The 17,901-nt window shown below is 34.6% G+C and overlaps 2 protein-coding genes across 7 annotated transcripts in view; one reads left to right on the top strand and one right to left on the bottom strand.

Annotated features, from left to right (window-relative positions):
* Positions 1-7,160, top strand: part of RASSF6 (Ras association domain family member 6) — a 48,732-nt gene extending 41,572 nt beyond the window's left edge. For 4 of the 5 annotated variants that reach the window (XM_039845438.1, XM_039845439.1, XM_039845437.1 and 1 more), the window contains 5 exons: positions 222-323; positions 646-697; positions 5,168-5,286; positions 5,400-5,497; positions 5,599-7,160. In XM_039845438.1, coding sequence (XP_039701372.1) covers positions 222-323; positions 646-697; positions 5,168-5,286; positions 5,400-5,497; positions 5,599-5,674 — 447 coding nt within the window. In that variant the 3' untranslated portion in view covers positions 5,675-7,160. The remainder of the gene's footprint in view (positions 1-221; positions 324-645; positions 698-5,167; positions 5,287-5,399; positions 5,498-5,598) is intronic. The other variant, XM_039845440.1, reaches the window with a different exon arrangement.
* Positions 7,161-8,634: 1,474 nt separating this feature from the next.
* The window catches only part of LOC120588194 (alpha-fetoprotein-like), a 44,117-nt gene continuing 34,850 nt past the window's right edge, over positions 8,635-17,901 (bottom strand). For both annotated transcript variants that reach the window (XM_039845431.1, XM_039845433.1), the window contains one exon: positions 8,635-11,950. In XM_039845431.1, the coding sequence (XP_039701365.1) occupies positions 11,903-11,950 (48 nt within the window). In that variant the 3' untranslated portion in view covers positions 8,635-11,902. The remainder of the gene's footprint in view (positions 11,951-17,901) is intronic.

Raw genomic sequence — 17,901 nt, 5'->3', positions numbered from 1 at the left:
TAATGTTTTACCTAATTTACTCTAGAAACAATATGAGGCTGCTTAAAAGGAGACACAATATTCAAGAACAACAAAGAAAGCAAAAACAAGAAAACAAGTTTTTTAAATTGGTGACCTTGGATTCTTTGGCCTAAAGAAGGCCAGTTTCAAGATATTGACTGTTGTTAATTTGAAGTAATTTTAAGGACTAGTATGACGATCTTTTTTTTTTTTCTCTGTAGACATCAATTTTTACCCCAGCCTTTGGATCAGAAACTAAAGTCAGAATAAACAGTAACATGAAAACCGAAGAAGTAATAAAGCAACTTCTCCAAAAATTTAAGGTAATTTTTATTGCCGAACTGAGCTATACATATCTTATATATAATTTAATTGTAGACACATAAATGCTCTCTTCCAAAAAAGACCTATGAATATGTAAACCTAAATTAAATGTTTAGTTCTGAAGAATTATTTACTAAATATGACACCTTTTACTAATTGTGCTATGAGAAAGTACATTATTCCCCGAGAGCAGAGAAGGTTTTATGTCTGATAGTAAAAAATGAAAGTGAGGAAATGAATACATAATTTGAGTCTAGTTAGCTTAGAAAACATCATATGACAACAAAGAATTCATGTCTGTTCATTTTTTCCCACCTACAGATTGAAAACAGTGCCCAGGACTTTGCACTTTACATTATTTTTGCAACAGGAGGTAAGAAAGCTTGATCACTCTTTTTACAGAACTCCAGTGTGTTAGTTTTCTGCCCATAGGGAAGACAGAAGAGCAGTTTACCTCATTCTGTAGAAGAAAGAGAGAGAAGGAAAGAGGAAAAGAGGTGAAGGTGTTTTAGAAGAACTAAAGAAACCATAGTATCCTAGAAGAGTCTATAATACAAAAGAGTTTGCTTGTTGACCAACATTCAGTTATCTGAATGGTGATCAGAGCCCTTGAGAATCTATGAAAATTCCCAGGAATTGTTAAGCATTTAAGTCATGTTGACCTCTGTGCTCTAGCTCTTACTAGAGTCACGATTGCATTGCATTTTTCTCTGATCTTGTTAATATTATCTTTCTTAGCAGAGAATCTGACACATTATAGGAGTGTTAACTCTTCCTCAGTAGAGAAACATACTCAGATGTTGGTGGTAGGGAGTAAAAGGTTAGAAGTAGAGCATTGAGAAGGTGTTATATGTGGGGTAGCTAGGAGCAGGGAGTGAAAGAGATTAGAGAAAACCTAAGGTGATACTAAAATTTTTGAAAACTCAAAATTGAAAAAATTTACATGTTAAATTGCAGAAGTATTCCAGGTTACAATTTAAGTGTCAAATTGTTAAACCAGAAATGAATAGAATAAAATGTACATTTCGATGTCATAATAACTATAAGAAAATGAAAACTGCATCTCCAAACATACACAGAAATAAAGTCCTTATAATTTAAAGGCTTAAATTTAAGAAGTATATATATATTTTTTTGAAAAGTCCAAGGATAGATAGATATATATATATATATATTCATATTCTAGTTTAGGAAAAAATTAAAAGGTATAAAATAAAAGGTAGAAACATTGGACTATGTAAAATGTTAACAAATATAAACAATAGATTATGAAGAATATCAGAAAAAATATTAGTGCCTAACATATCAAAGAGTTCTTACAAAATAATAACAAAATGACAACCAATTCAATAAAACTAAAAAGAAGTATGGTAAAGCAATTCAAAGGATAAAACATTAAAATGACCAGTAAATATTTTTAGGAAAAGTCTTAAACTCAAGTAAATACAAATATTCACGAGAATCCAGTAGTCAAGGAAATGCAAATTTAGTCCAAAATGCAATATTATCTCACACTTAACGGACTGGCAAAAATTTTTAAATGATTCTACCTATGACTGGTATAGATAAAGGTGAAGGGTAATTTCATGCAATTCTGGTGAAAATATGACTGTCTTTGCTTTTTCAGAACTCATCTAGCAGTATTTATTAAAATTTACAGCATACACACAGGCTTTATCCAGCAATCCCACTGGCGAGAATTTTTATTTCACAAAAATAAGAAGACTAATACCTACAGATTTATGTGCAAGGCTGTTTATAATGACAAAAAGCTAAAGACAAAGTTACCAATCATAGAGGAATGGTTGAATAAGTGATTATTACTCAGGCATTAAATAGAACGAGCTAGATTTATACCAGCTGAATGGAGGAAATTTTATAACATATATTTAATGAAAAACTGCAAGATGCCTAAAAATATATATCTATGATCCTATCTTTGTAAAAGAATTATATATCCCTATTTAAATATGTGGTATGTATGATTACATGATCAGGGAGAAAGGTATGGAATGATAAATATCAAGCCCTTAACATAAATAACCTGGTTAGAGCGTTGGGGATACGCAGAAAAGAGGATGGGAAAGTGAAAGAATGCAGAAGCAAAAAACCCACTAAATTATGATATTAAAAAAATATGTCTACAATAAAAATAGCGAGTTATGTATTACCATCTTTATGTATTGTGTGTTTGTGCGCATAAAGAGATATATGAAGGGATGGCCACTCAATGCATAATGCTGATTACCTCAGAGTTCTGGGATTCTAGTGATTTTTCCTTTCTGCCTTACACTTTTCTTCATAGTTTCAATTTCAATAGTGTGTGTGTATATGTGTGTGTATGTGTGTAACTTTATTGAGGAATAATTGGGAATAATTGACAAATATAATTGTATATATTTAAAATATACAACATGATGATTTTGTATACATACATTGTAGAATGATTACCAAGATAAAGATAATTAACACATTCATCACTTCACGTAGTTAACTTTTTTTCATGCGGTAAGTAAGAATGCTTAAGATTTACTCTCACCAACTTTTAAGTGTACAATACTATATTATTAACTATAGTCACTATTGTATACATTAGATCCTCAGAATTTATTTTTCTAATAACTGAAAATGTGTACCCTTTGACTTAGATCACCTCATTTTTTCTCCCCAAAGCATGTGTTATTTTTTATAATCGGATAAAATGTCTATTTTCACCATAAAAATGTAGTTCTTTAAAAGTTTACCTGTGAGAATCATGTTTTAATTCATATTTTGTATCAAAATTTCTCACATATAAAATCAAGAACTGAAGATAATCACAACTAGGATCTTTTGGGGACCAGGAACAGAGAAAAGAATGCAGCATATAGCACCTGTCTGGGTAATAATCTGGAAAGTAAAGATAGGTCTATTTTAACACTTTATATCTATTAAGCCTATGACCTATCACAGTGTTTCTCAAATTATAGTGTACTTCAGAATTATGTGGAGATTTCTTCTAAAATACAGATTCCCAAGCCCTTTCAGATCTGGAGACAGTCTAAGAATATGTATTTCTAATAATTATCCCAGGTATTATGAAGCAAAATTGTGAAGCAAGAAACCTTGCTCTATAATACCAAGAGTAGAACAAACTAAAGATGCAAAACTAAGTTAACATAAGATGTAGAGATCAAAAGAAGATCTAGTGGGTTAATAAGAGGAGCTAAATTATTGAGGTTCCCATTTCTTCAGTAATGGTAGCGGAATTAAAGCAATGAACTCCAACTTTGTGGATACAGGAATGGATAATGTCACTTCAATTGTGGAGTGGGTGGCTTTTGTGTTCTAGATCCTCTCGTGACTTTTTTCCTGGGGTAAGTCCAGCCCAGGAAATGAGAACAGTTCTGAATCTCGGAATTTTTAAGAGCCCAAGGGAATTTATTTCATAGATAGATGATAATGTAGAAAAGACTAGTCTACTCTTCCCTCTTTAGTCTATTTCAACATAATGAACAGATTGTTCTTTAACAACATAAGTCAGACCCTGTCACACCTCTTCTCAAATCCTCCAATGGTCTCTCTTCTCACAGTAAAGCCAGAGTCTTTATACCCATTCTTTCTTTATTTCATCTTTTGCTAACCCTCCCCTTATCTTCTTCATGCTAGCTACTCTGGATCCTTGCTGCTTTCGATAGCATTAGGCATGCCCTGGCCTCACCTACGCTTTACTTGTTTACTTACTCTGTTTAGAACACACTTCCCCCAGATAGCTTTGTGGTTCCATCCCTCATCGCCTTCAAGTCTTTACTCAAATGTTACTTGTTCAGCGAGGCCTTCCTCAGCCACCCCATTAATAATTGCAAACTGCAATTATTATACACACACATTCACACATACACATACTTTCTGTTCCCCTTTCTTGTTTCATTTTTCTTCTGAATACTTATCACTAACATATGGCATACTTTATTGATTTATCTTCCTTATCATTTGTCTCTTCCAGTAGAATGAAAGGAAGTGATTTTATTCTTTTCTGTTCTGTAGTTTACTCAGCAACTATACAACAATATCTGACACATAGTAAGAACTCAAAAAATATTTAGGGAAAGAAGGAGGAAAAAAAGATGAATATAAGAGCACTAGCTTCATTCCAGTAAAAAACAAAATCACAGATGTGAAACTACTTTGACAGAAAGTTGGAAGTGCTTTTGTGATTAGGAGTATTTATATTAAAACTGCTGGAAATTGGATGTTCTAGTAATATACCAAATTGGAAGTTATTTTCTTTCTTATCTCATTATCATGGCTGAATAGATTAAGCCCCCAGATGAATGATGTAATAAAAATACCCCAATATCAAAAAATTCTGTATATATTTTTAAGGAAGTGCCACAGATTTGATGTGATGTGAGAAAGAAAGGAAGAATTGAAGATAATTACAAAGTTTCAGACCTACACTACTAGAAAGATTTGGAATTACATTTACTGAACTAGGAAGGAATCAATAAATATTTGTTAAATGAATGAATGAAAAATTATAAAGAAATTTTGTGGTGTGTTGCTTGATAAAAGGCATAAATGAAACTGGAGATTTGTCTGCACATCCTAGCCAAAAGCAAGGTTGAATTTTCTGAGATACAAAGTCAAACCTTGAGAGATAACAAGAGAAAGAAATCCATTTTTAGATCATTTAAAGATTTTCATTGCAATTTAACTTTTTTGAATGTGTGCCTCCTATGGTATATTCTTTTTAAGATTTTTTTTTTAAAGCATGCTAAAAATATATGCATGGATAAATTATCTTTTTTCTTTTTCTCTAGTACAGACTCCTGGCAAAGTTCATTCTTGTTTTCATTTGCAGAGCAGAGACGGCTAAAGAAGACAGACATTCCACTACTGCATAGGCTCATACAGGGACCGTCCAAAAAGAATGCTCGCATTTTCCTCATGGATAAAGATACAGAAGAAATTAGCAGTGATGTATGAATACTATCACCTGAATCTGTCTTTGCTTCCTCCTGACTCAGAAACTTCTCACATAAATGTTCTGCTTCCTTTTTGTGTATGTGTGTGTGTGTGTTTTTTTTTTTCAGGTAGCCCAGTACATTAATTTTCATTTTTCTCTCTTGGAATCCATACTTCAAAGATTAAATGAAGAAGAGAAAAGAGAAATTCAAAGAACAATAACAAAGTAAGTCAAGAGCATGCACTCTAGGTGCTTGCTTCTTTAATAGGTTCAATGCACAATATATGTTCAATTTTTAATACTATTTCTCTCCTTTTCATTTTCAGATTCAATACAGAAAAGGCTATTATACTGAAATATCTCCAGAGTAAACAGATAGTAAAAACAGAGACGACAGTTTAGCAGTACAGGCCGCTATTGCTAAACCACTTCAACAAAATTAGATGTTACTATTTGATGAGTACATACATTCTATATTTGCATTCATACAAATATATATGAACTTGAATCTGTAAAATATTGAATGTTGAAAATGTTTATCTCTCTTCGAGGTGATGAGGTTAACTAGAATTCACAATTGGACTGAAATTAACTTGAATTTAGTTTCAGTAACTGAAATAAGTTTGGATACTATGTATTCCGAATAGTTTTTATAGTGAAACACTCAGAAAACTTGAATTTAAATGACATCTCTAGATATCATGAAGTTTAAATTTCTTTTAGTTTGAACTGTCAGGAGAACTGGAATATCATCAATCAATTCTCAGAAATGATTCAGAAGTAAAAGCTGCAAGCTCTTGAAATAAAACAGAAGCACATTCTTACACCCTCCAAGGAATCTGATGGTGACAGTGTTTTACAGCTCCTTAAAACTCTAACATTTTCATAACATCTAGAGCTGTCTTTATATGGGTAGGTGACTTTTGGCTATCTGTAACATCAGAGCTATCTGTCCTTTGGGAAGGAAAAGATTACAAACTCTGTTAAGAAATCCAAACTGTAATTTCCTCAACCACGCCCTTCTTTTTGCTCTGTTCGCTGACGACTTTCATTCTTAAGCTTTTTTTCTTTTAGGTCATTTGAACTAGTGTTCTTTATTTTTCCAGACAAATATCACACGGAGACTTAATATATTTAATTAGCTAGGCCAAGATTTAACTCTCAATAACCATTGTTACTGAGTGACTACCCAAGATAATGCAGAGCTATAGTAGCTGAAGCTAGGCAAGGAATGCAGAGTGCTGCCCTTTTTCTGCAAGACATCCCATTCTACAAGATAATGCTCGAAGTACTTACAAGTCTGCTTGTACCAATGTGGGAAAAAAAAAAAAATACTGAGAATGCTTCAAGCATCATCTATGATTTTATTTATGAACTCTATATTAAAATGGAGTTGTATACAGCTTTCTTCCATTCTCTAAACTACTTCTATTTGCATTTCTCATAACCATTGTATTCAATTGTTGGATTACATTTTACATGTACTATGGGATAAGGTTATATGTACTAAACTCAGTTGGAAAAATAATTCTCAAAATATGAAACATTTTTAAAACAAAAGTGTTACTTCTCATTGTCACCAAATCTAAATTGGATGAAAGGAAAAATCATTTTCAGTCCTAGGAAATCTCTTATTGTGTAAAACAGAAGTTTGCATCTTTATCCTTTTGTCTGTCAATTAAGAAGAAAATAGTCTCATCTTGCTAAAATAAGGCAAATGTAATAGTTAAAATTCAATAAACTTATAAAAAGTTTAATGTAGCATCAAGTACTTGCCATAAACATGACAAAAGATTCATCTTTAATATATGGAAAGTCTACAAAATTCATCAGAAAGATACCAAGGCTTGGATAGGTAAAAAAAAAAAAAAAAAAAAGGCAGATTACATACAAAGTAAAATCACAGAAAAGGAAATGCAAATGGCTACTAAGTATGTGAAAAATGTGTATCTTAACAATGATCAACTTTAATCTGTGTCCAATCAAGAGAGAGAAACTACACAGAAATTTAAAAAGGGGACATTTAGTATAAGGAATTATTAAGCCATGATAGGAGAGTAACTAAAACATGGAAAGAGAACTCTAAAGGGTAGCCTAAGTCTGAGGAAGAGTGCTCCAAAAAGGAAAAGCTAGGAAGGAAGCATTCAAAATTCACTGGAGAAGGTATGTTTGCAGCCCACTAGATAGAGAAGTTTACTGGTTACCCAGACCAGAGCCGGGCCACAGCCACAAGGCAAGCAGAAACAACCCTCCGGGGTACAGACCAACTTAGGCAGGTGGCCAGGTGTGTAGAGAGACTTGGGACTTTGCTGCAAGTGCAAGGCTCAGATCATATTGGGTCTGTGTCTAGAGGTCCCCAGGAAACAGTTTGGGGGATAGGTAAGCTAATGTTGAAGGGCAAGCACAAAGATGGAGTCAGGGTTACTGCTGCAGTTGCTGCTAGGACTAGGAGCTAGAGGGTCCTCCTTTAAAGGAACCTGGTATAACTCTGTGTGTGACATGAGCTGTGGCATTTTCAAAGCTTCATGGGACAAAGGTTGAACAAGTGACTCACTAGATGGCCAGCCTCACAGGGCCTTCTCTGGGACCATAAACCTAGTTGAAGAGAAGGTGCAGAGAGTAGTGATCTAAGCTAGGGCACAGGCCTGCAGTGGGGCTCCAGGCTATGCCACCACAAACCAAATCAGAAGGAGAAAAAGGGGTCGGGGGAGTAAATGCTAGAGAAAGCTGCACCCTACAGGCAACTAGCACTGCAAAAACCATGCTGGGCAGAGCAGTTGAGAAAAATAGTCAGTTTCCCAGGAGGGCGGCCCTAGGAATCAGGAAAGACTAACTTCCTCCTATAATGCTTCTTCAGTGCCCTCTACTGACAAAGCGCAACACGCGAGCTGCAAAGAAAACATATTTAAAGGGTCCATATCCATTTTACAGAGCTGACAGCCAAGAATGAATTTGGAGTATAGAGGCAATAAAATAACCAGCATGTCATCAAAACACAAAGTAAAGAACAGTGAAATACATTTTTGGTCTATTTAGTAAAAATTAAGAAAAGATAATACTATTTGACAAATTATAATGAGATGAGCTCTCAAACTTCTGGTATATAACTATCCTTGAAAACAATTGAGCCATAAGCTCATCCTATAATTCTACTTCTAGGATCTTATATTTAAATAATCAGACATACAAAGACAGTATGAAAGATACTATATTCCTATTTATTGTGATAAAAGGAAGTAAATAGCCTAAATGTTCAAAAATAGAAAGATTAAAGAAGGAAAGATTTATCCATATAATGTTATGCAGCTATTAGAATTGTTTCCAAATAAATTTTAATTATAGGAGTAAATTCTCCATATGTATCTAAATAAGAATATATAAATATTCCCAAATATTTACAGTTCATAAAATGTGTTTTTATACATGTGCAAACACTAATATTTGTGCATACAACTCGCAAACTAAAAACAACATGTATATGTGGTTATGTCTAGTTTGCAGAATTATGGCTGATTTATTTTTTAAAAACTTTTCTGTGCTTTTTAAATATTCTCTAATGAACATGTTTTACCTCTTAAATCAGGAAATAGGAAAGTTATGATTAAAACGTTATCAATAGAAAGTAGCAAGCACATGCAAACACAGTTCTACCAGATGCAAAAAAAGTTTAAATTATTTAAATGAGACATTAACATCACTCATGTAGTAGTTTTAATATATATCCATAAAGCCTTTGATGCTCCTTTCAAGAGGTATAGCCAATTTCGCACATCTTGTAAATGGATTAGACTTAGTGATTCCACTCTAATAAATAGAGGAAAGCAGAAGTGACAGCTTGCAACTTTGGAGATTAGATCATGAAAGTTGCTGTGGTGTCTTTGCTCGCTCTCATGGATCACTGGCTCTGGAAAAGGCCACCTGCTATGTCCCTGGGGAAAGGAATACATGACAAGAATGGAGACCTTTTGCCAAAAGCCAGAAAGGAATTGAAACCTTCCATCCTCAGCTGGTTGAGTAGGCCATGTGCTAGCCCTAGTCAAATCTTCAGGCAACTACAGCCCTGACTAATAGCTTGACTACAACTTCATGAGAGACCCCGAGCCAGAAAATCTAGCTAAATAACTCCTGGATTTTGATCCTCGGAAACTGTGTAAGACAAGAAATGTTTGTTGTAGTATGCTGCTAAATTTTAGAATAATTTACTTCACAGTATATAACTAATACAATTTTTGAGACAAAAATAAGTTCACTTTAGACTCATCTTTGCTTAATAGAAGAATATAAACTTTTGTCACAAAACTAGTTATCCTTGCTTTAGATGGTTTGAATATGTCACCATCAGTTATATAGTAGTTCAAATTCAATTCCAGCTACTGTTATACCTATTAATCGTAGAACACCTGTCACATTCGTCTTTGTATCCTTTGCTGTATTTAATGTTGTGTCTTGTGTATAGAATGTGCTCAACAAAAATCAATTGAATAAAGGACTAGATGAATTAATGAGTGAATAAAAGAATGAGTAAGTGAATTATCTGAAATATTTTTTTGTAAAATTCCTTGTATATATGCCTCCTTTTTCACAGATCTGATCTAGCAGCTGAAGAAGTATGTATAGAATCTTTTCTATATGGTTTTCCCTAATATGACAGAATATTTTATTATCTCTTGGTTGTATGAAATATTCAGTTAAACAGTGTTACTGTGGAATTTTGTTTAGGGCTGTTCAGATTGGTTTCAGGAACTGAAGGGGAAAGACATCCATTTACAAGGCAGTTGATGATGGCAGGTGTAATTATTATGTTAATATATCTACATATGAAAGGAAATAAAAGAACAAGATGCAACTAAAGAGGGCAAAACCCTACAATGGCATCCATTTGGCTTTTAAATTAATACTAATAGCTAACGCCTATTAGATCGAGCCATTCGAAATGGTCAATATTTGACCTGAAAGGCAGCAATATCATATTGTTTAAACTGATAGCACTTACCATTTATCAAGCACTATTTTAAGTGCTTTACGTATATCAATTCATTTAATGTCTATCACAGGCCCAGGAGGAAATCACTCACCCTAATTTTGTAGATGATGAAAGTAAGCCATGAAGAGAGAGGTAAAGAGATTTGTTAAAGTTTTCAGTAGAGGAGCTGGGGAGGATTTGAAGCTACGGCTCCAAAATCCACACTTTTAACCATTATGGCCTCACCCTAAGCTACTCTCCCTCAATTTGGCATTCTTATGTGTCCTCATTTGTAAAATAGGAATAATGGTATCTACGTCATGAAATGGTTGTAGGTGTTATAGGGATAATACATGTAATAATATCATACAATAATAATATGTGGCTAGCATTTTACACAAAAGCGTGTGGTAAATATTAGCTGTTATAATTAAACTACAGTATGTCCTCACCCATCATTGCAACCCTATCTTCCACTAAGTCTTATGCCCACAGCTTACCTTAATTCTTGTCTTAAAACTAGCCAAACTAACTCATTCACCATTCCTCTAAACACCTCACACTCTACCACATCTCTCTGTTGAAGCCATGCTCATTGTCTAGTCCTTGACCGGAGTCACTTCTTTCATGACCTCTTCTGATCTATGAGACAGTGTGTGATCTCAAACTCCTGTGTACCACATTATCACTTAACTCTGCTCTTGTGACAATGGAAATTTTAAATTTACCCATTATTATAATTCCTTATGTGTTTATATTTTACGTGAACTTACTAGTGATCTGGTCTTATCATATTCATGCTATTCCCTGAAGCACCTAGCAGTGTATTAAATGCAATATGTACTTAACATATATTTATTGGATTTAACTTGCTAATGTATAGAAACATGTTGAAACCACTGGAGTGAGGAATACTATTTAAAATCAAGTAAAGAGAATTAAATTATTTTATCTAATCAAAATAATTAACTTATTTAGTAAACACTAAAATATTACTACTTGCTTTTTATTACTCCCCCGCAAAATCTGGAAAAGTAAAAATAAGTCCAAATAATAAGTTCTTTACATCATTTACACCAAGATTTCCAGGAGAAAGACTGCTGTTACAAACCATCGCTGAAAGCTCAAATTAATAGAAATATATTAGGACCCCTTGGTTCCAATGTCTGCATCACATGTATAGGATAAAGATGAAAGGCAAACAGTTTTGAAGGTAACTTTATTATAAAGTACATTTCATTCAACTTATCAATAATCATTTTTAGTAGCAGTATAGACAAGAACTCCATTTATACTTGGGGTCTTTTCTCTCTGGAAACCTAATAACCAGTTCCCAGTAAATGTGGCAGCCTTTTACAACTACCTGAGGCTTTTCAAAGGCCCCTTGATTTCATATTTCTGTTGCTGCTTCTAAGAACCAGGAAGCTTAGGGAGGGAAAAGAGAATGAAAGTGGATTGTATGAGGGTTACAATAAGCAGATTTCTCTGTCGAATAGGAAAGGGGAGATCTAGTGTAGACTCTTTAGTGTTCTTGAATAACATTATAATTAGCTGAAAAATTATTTTGTTGGTTATTATTTTATTTTGAATATTTGACATGTGTTTTCTTATTCATGAAAAATAAAATGCAGATCTCGGCAAAGATCCTACATTGACATTTGCTGGGATCATTTGCTTCCCAAAAGAGACTGGCACTTTTCAATCAGTTTGGACTCCTACGAAAAAAAGCAAATAAGCACATCTGTGAGAGAAGGAGGGAAAACAAACAAACAAAAACACCTAAACAGCTATGATCCCCAAAGAGAAAATATTTACAACCTCTCCGTTGTATGCCTGAGTTGGCTTTAATGACCTTGTTTCTCAAGGTCATAGAATTTCTCAAAGGCTTGATGATTTAATTAACTGCAATGTCTCCTCTATTTTCAGGACCCCAGATTTGAAATAAATAAAAATTTGCTTTCTTCTCACAAAAATATGGAACTCTTTCACTGCAGGGTAAAAACGAACAATCAGCATCAGCTTCTCACTGAATTTTAAAACCGTTCTAGGCTAATCCCAGGCTAAATCATCACATAGTCAGGTACAGGGACTCAAGAGGAAGAAGCCACTAAAATAAATTAGAGTATCTCTCTACCCTCTTCATACATACTGCTATAGACCTCTACATCACTTCCAGCAGTTTTCCCCAATTTTTACCTGTATAGTCATTGTTCAAATAAAAATCATTTGTGGAAGCCAAGATAGATAGATAGATAGATAGATAGATAGATAGATAGATAGATAGATAGATAGATAAAAGTGAGATTTTTAGCAAACCGGAAATGAGACCTCCAGAACTCCACATGCAAGCATGTGCACGCACATGCGCGTGCACACACACACACACACACACACACACACACATTCTGAGGGATAGATGACTTATACTCTTAAGAGCCCTTATGATTCTTTGGAAAATGATTAGAAGTCTATCAATTTAATCCTCCTTTTTACCCTCAAGCAGTACTATCCTAAATCATCTAGAGAGTAGAATCTATGTAGGTTCATTTTAAAAATGCCTCTAGAGTTTAATGTACCCTAGGTTCTTTGGTAACTCAGACTTTTTAAACCAATCTTCATGGGTCTTCATGGGAAATTTTCCTTAAGCAATCACTAGACCCTTATATTTAATCTTGTTCATTTTCTCTGAACTGAACAATAGTGGAGGAAGTCATATTTCTCCATGTCAGTCCTTCCTGACTTCATTTATTCCATAGTTCTCTGATAGCAAGTACTGGGGGAAAAAAAGAGTTTCTGATAAAGCTAAGGTAGAAGGAATGCATTATAATAATAAGGACTGCCCTGCATGAAATAAAAAATGACGATAACTCTACATCTTGATGTGAGGCCCAAGCAAGATTTTGAAATACAAAACATGAACTCGTATGATAGAATGTGGATAACAGAGAGAAGAAAGAGGAAATATCTTCCATATGTTGAGACCAAATCAGTCACTCTTTGATTCACTGTAATTCTGGGCTTTGTTAGGAGACTGCTAACATGTCACCTATCCTAAGACTTTTGGATAAACATTGTCAGTTTATTTCTCCATATCCCTCGGGATGTGCTTTTCAATCCTTCTTTTCATTCTAGATACTCTTTGGACATGACGATTTGCCAATACCCTTTTAAAATGTGTTGTCTCTTATCTCTTCCAAAATTCTAATGCAATAACAATAACAATATACAAAAAAAAACTATCACTAAAAAGAAAAATCTTCATCAATGAATGACTTCCGGGTCTTTTATTGCTGGTGCATCTATTCATGTTACTTTTCTGAGCTCGTATTTCTGCACTTTGGAAGACTGGTTAATATCATACCAATGGTTTTGTTTTTATTTTTCCAGAAGTTTATCAATATCTCTTACGTTGATGGAGATTTTTCTTTTTAGTGATAAGTTTTGTTTTGTTTTGTTTTGTTTTTGTATATTTTTATGGTTATTGCATTAGAATTTTGGAAGAGATGAGAGACAACACATTTTAAAAGGGTATTGGCAAATCATCATGTCCAAAGAGTATCTAGAATGAAAACAAAGGATTGAAAAGCACATCCCAAGGGATGTCTACTGCGCAGCCTGTTTTTCAAAAGATTCCTGTTTTTCAAAAACTGCCTAAAGATTCCTGAAGCTGCCACTATCCTTTCAATAAACTAATTTTTACTTAGGTGAGCCAGATTTTGATCCTATTATTTACAGCTAAAGAGTCGCAACTGACATACCAGATAAAATGCTATGCAAATATATGGACAAAATAATATTTACAAATGCAAGGACCCAGAAAGTTTATATCCCATGTGCTCATTATGGAAAAATACACACATCCATACATACACACATACAAATGCAGGCCAAGAAAACTTAAAAGAATCCAAGAAAAAAGACAAATAGGATTTTAGAAATAATAAAATTTACCCAAGATTACACTGAAAAGAAACCCCATGTGGACAGCCATGAATCAGTTCTAGAAACTATTAGATCCAAACTGAAAGATTAAGTCAGTTTTACATTTCTAAATGTAGCTTTAAGAGGAGAGAATATTCTATTACAAAAACTATATGATTAAGAATCTGAAATATTTTAGTGGTGTGATTAAAGTAGGTGCTTTATTTGTCAACGAGAAAAGTGAAAGGCAATTAGAAACTCTCAAAAAAGAAGGATACACTAAGAAATTATAGTCCAAATGTGCAAAACTAAATAAATGTGGCATGTTTTTCTACATTTGATAGTAGCTAAGAAAAGACACTTCATTTAATCTTGACACCCTTTAGGTGTACAGAATAAGTCATTAACTTATTGGTCAATTCATTCACAGTATTGCTGTAAATAATATTCTAAGTAAACACACTATTGAATATACTATTTAATGGTTTCCAGTTTTTTGCATCAATCTATTAACAAAGCACATAAACCTTATATTTACAAAGCAGGATGAATAAACCCAGACAGTGTAGAAGTAATGGTATAGCTTTAAAAAGGAAAGCTGGCAAAGAAATCAAAAGAAATTTAGACATGTTAATTATGTTTTAGAGAATCATCAGATGCTGACTGAAGTTGCAGGACCAAGAAATAAAATAGAAACAATATAAGAACTAAAAATACTTTTTTTAAAAAATTGAGAAATAATTTGTGGGAAGGGTTGTTGAAGTTAGTGTAAGTACACTATATTCTTTAAGTAATGATAATATTTTAGTAATATTAAAGTGATGATAGTAATCACTAGGAGAACTAAAAGTAAAAATTTTTAATTGGTTATCTTTTGGGAATGGGAACTATGACCTGCTCTTCTGTTTGAAAATTTATCATGTTTGTATATTACTTACATAATTTTCAAAAGTTATGTAACATATCATAAAAAACTAAACATGATAACCCAAAATGACCTGACCCATATAGATTGGGATTATCACATTGCTTAATTTGATGCTTATTTTCCTTCAGAAATGCATTCCAAGATTGCGATAGTTTTGATAATAGACCCATCAAGTTGTTAGTATAGACTACTTAAACCAGCAGGTCTCTTCATATGAACTTGTGTTAAGTCACATCTAAAAGCAGCAGTCAAAATGGCAGAGTAGGTAAATTCTGTGCTGGCCTCCTCTCACAACCACTTTAAAGTTACGACTAAACTACAGAACAACCATAACTGAGAATTGCCTAGCTGAACAGAAGTCCTATAACTAAGGCCATACTGGTAGGAGAAGCAAAGATGCAGAATGGGTATCCTACACCCAAGTAGGACAATTAAAATCAGAAATGATATCTCGGCTGCAGAGATCCCCCCAAAGGAGCAGGGTCCCAATCCCACACTGGGCTCCACAGCCCAGAGCACCAGTGCCAGGAAGATAAGTTCCCACAACTTCTGGCTATGAAAACCAGCCGAGATTGCGGCTGAGTGAAACAGGGCGGCTGGAGTCTCAAGTGTTTCTCTTAAAGGGGCCTGTACATGAACTTACCCACTGATAGACTCACTCACTCTGAGCTCCAGCATTGGGGCAGCAGCTCCCAAAGTACCAGAGACATATGCAGAAGAATTGAATTGTCTGATTTTAGCACGAGGAGTGGTGGGGTAGCTTTCTCCCAGACAGAAATGCTGGCAAAAACATTGTTCCTTTGTTGAGCCCTCCTCCAACCTGGCATGCAGTTACAGGCAGGCACCATATCTGAGTATCCATCAACCTAGCCAACACTATTCACCTCACCTTGGTGATTCCCAGAGATCCTGCCCCACCTAACTTGTGGGCCTACTCAAGCTGCTTCTAGTGGCTTTTCCATACAAATGATCTGTGTTGGGTTATTCTACAGACTTTCTTAAAATCTCTCAAAGGTTCATGAACCCCACACAAGCAGCATCTGGCCTCAGCATGCCTACCATTTGCTAAGCAGCCCCAAGCCCAGTACTAACAGCAGCCAGTCTTGGTTCACAGCTTAGTCTCTTCTAGGCATCTCCAAGCTCAGCACAAGTGGTAACCATCAGAAGATCACTTTGTAGCTCATACCAAGTGACCCTAGGCAAGGCATAGGCAACACTGACTTTGGGCTGCAACAGAGCCCCTCCCAAGAGGCCCCAGAAACAACACACCCAGTGGCTAGCTTCAGATCACACCAGAGCATCACCCAACTGCCTCCACAAATGACACACCCAAAGGAGAGACTAGGCAGGGATCAGAGCCCCACTAAAATGAATCCTCCTCCTTAATATCATCCCCTACACAATAGTTCCTCCACTGTGGTCACAGTCAGTCTTTGCAACCAATCAACCTGAGAGTCAAACCTTCCCACTGATGTGCAAACAGCAACCTAGGCTCAACTACAATAGGATGGCACATACAACCCACACAAGGGACTCACCTGGAGCACCCAGCTCAGGTGATCAAGGAGGCTACGACACTGGGTCCCACAGAACACCTACTACATAAGGCCACTCTACCAAAACAGAGACATAGCAGCCCTACCTATACATAGAAACAAATACAGGGAGGCAGCCAAAATGGGGAGACAAAGATACATGTCCCAAATGAAAGAAGAGAGCAAAGCTCCAGAAAAGAACTAAACAAAATGGCAATCTACCATATGCAGAGTTCAAAACATTGGCTATAAGGATGCTCAGTGATCTCAGTGAGAACTTTAACAAAGAGACAGGAAACATAAAAATAGAGTTAGAAAACATAAAAAAGAACAAGTCAGAAATTAAGAATATAATAACTGAAATGAAGAATACATTACAAAGAATCAACAGTAAATTAGAAAAAACAGAGAATCACATCAGCAATTTGGAATATAAGGTAGAAGAAAACATCCAATCAGAACAACAAAAAGAAAAAAAGAATCCAAAAAACTGAGGATAGTTTAAGGGACCTCTGGAACAACATCAAGCATCTTAGATGCAACAACTTGCATCTTAGAGGTACCAGAAGGAGAAAAGAGAGAGCAAGAGATTGAAAACCTATTTAAAGAAATAATGACTGAAAACTTTCCTCATGTGTAAAGAAAATATACATACAAGGCCAGGAAGTGCAGAGTCACAAACAAGATGAACCCAGAGAGGCTCAGACAAAGATACATCATAATTAAAATGCCAAAGAGAGAATTCTAAAAGCAGCAAGAGAGTTAGTTACCTACAAGGAAGCTTCCATAAGATTGTCAGTTGATTTCTCAAAAGAAACTGTGCAGGCCAGAGGGATTGGCATGAAATATTCAAAATGATGAAAAGCAAGGGCCTACAATGAAGATTACTCTACCTAGCAAAGTTATCATTTAGAATCGAAGGACAAATAAAGAGTTTCCCAAACAAGAAAAAGCTAAAGGAGTTTATCACCACCAAACCAGTATTACAGGTAATGTTAAATAAACTTTTTAAAGATGAAAAAGAAAAAAGACAAAAAATATGAATAATAAAATGGCAACAATTACTTCAGATGTAAATGGATTAAATGCTCCAATCGAAAGACATAGGGTGGCTGAATGGATTAGAAAACAAGACCTTTATATATGCTGTCTATAAGAGACTCATTTCAGATTGAAAGACACACTGACTGAAAGTAAAGAGACAGAAAAAGATATTTCATGAAAATGAAAACTAAAGAACAAAAAAGCTAGGGTAGCAATATTTATACCAGACAAAATAGAC

The sequence above is a fragment of the Pteropus medius genome, unplaced genomic scaffold, assembly GCF_902729225.1.
Source record: "Pteropus medius unplaced genomic scaffold, Ma_sr-lr_union100, whole genome shotgun sequence".
In the NCBI taxonomy this organism is placed as follows: domain Eukaryota; kingdom Metazoa; phylum Chordata; class Mammalia; order Chiroptera; family Pteropodidae; genus Pteropus; species Pteropus medius.
The sequence above is the reverse complement of the archived record's forward strand: the minus strand, read 5'-3'. Positions and strand labels throughout refer to the sequence as shown.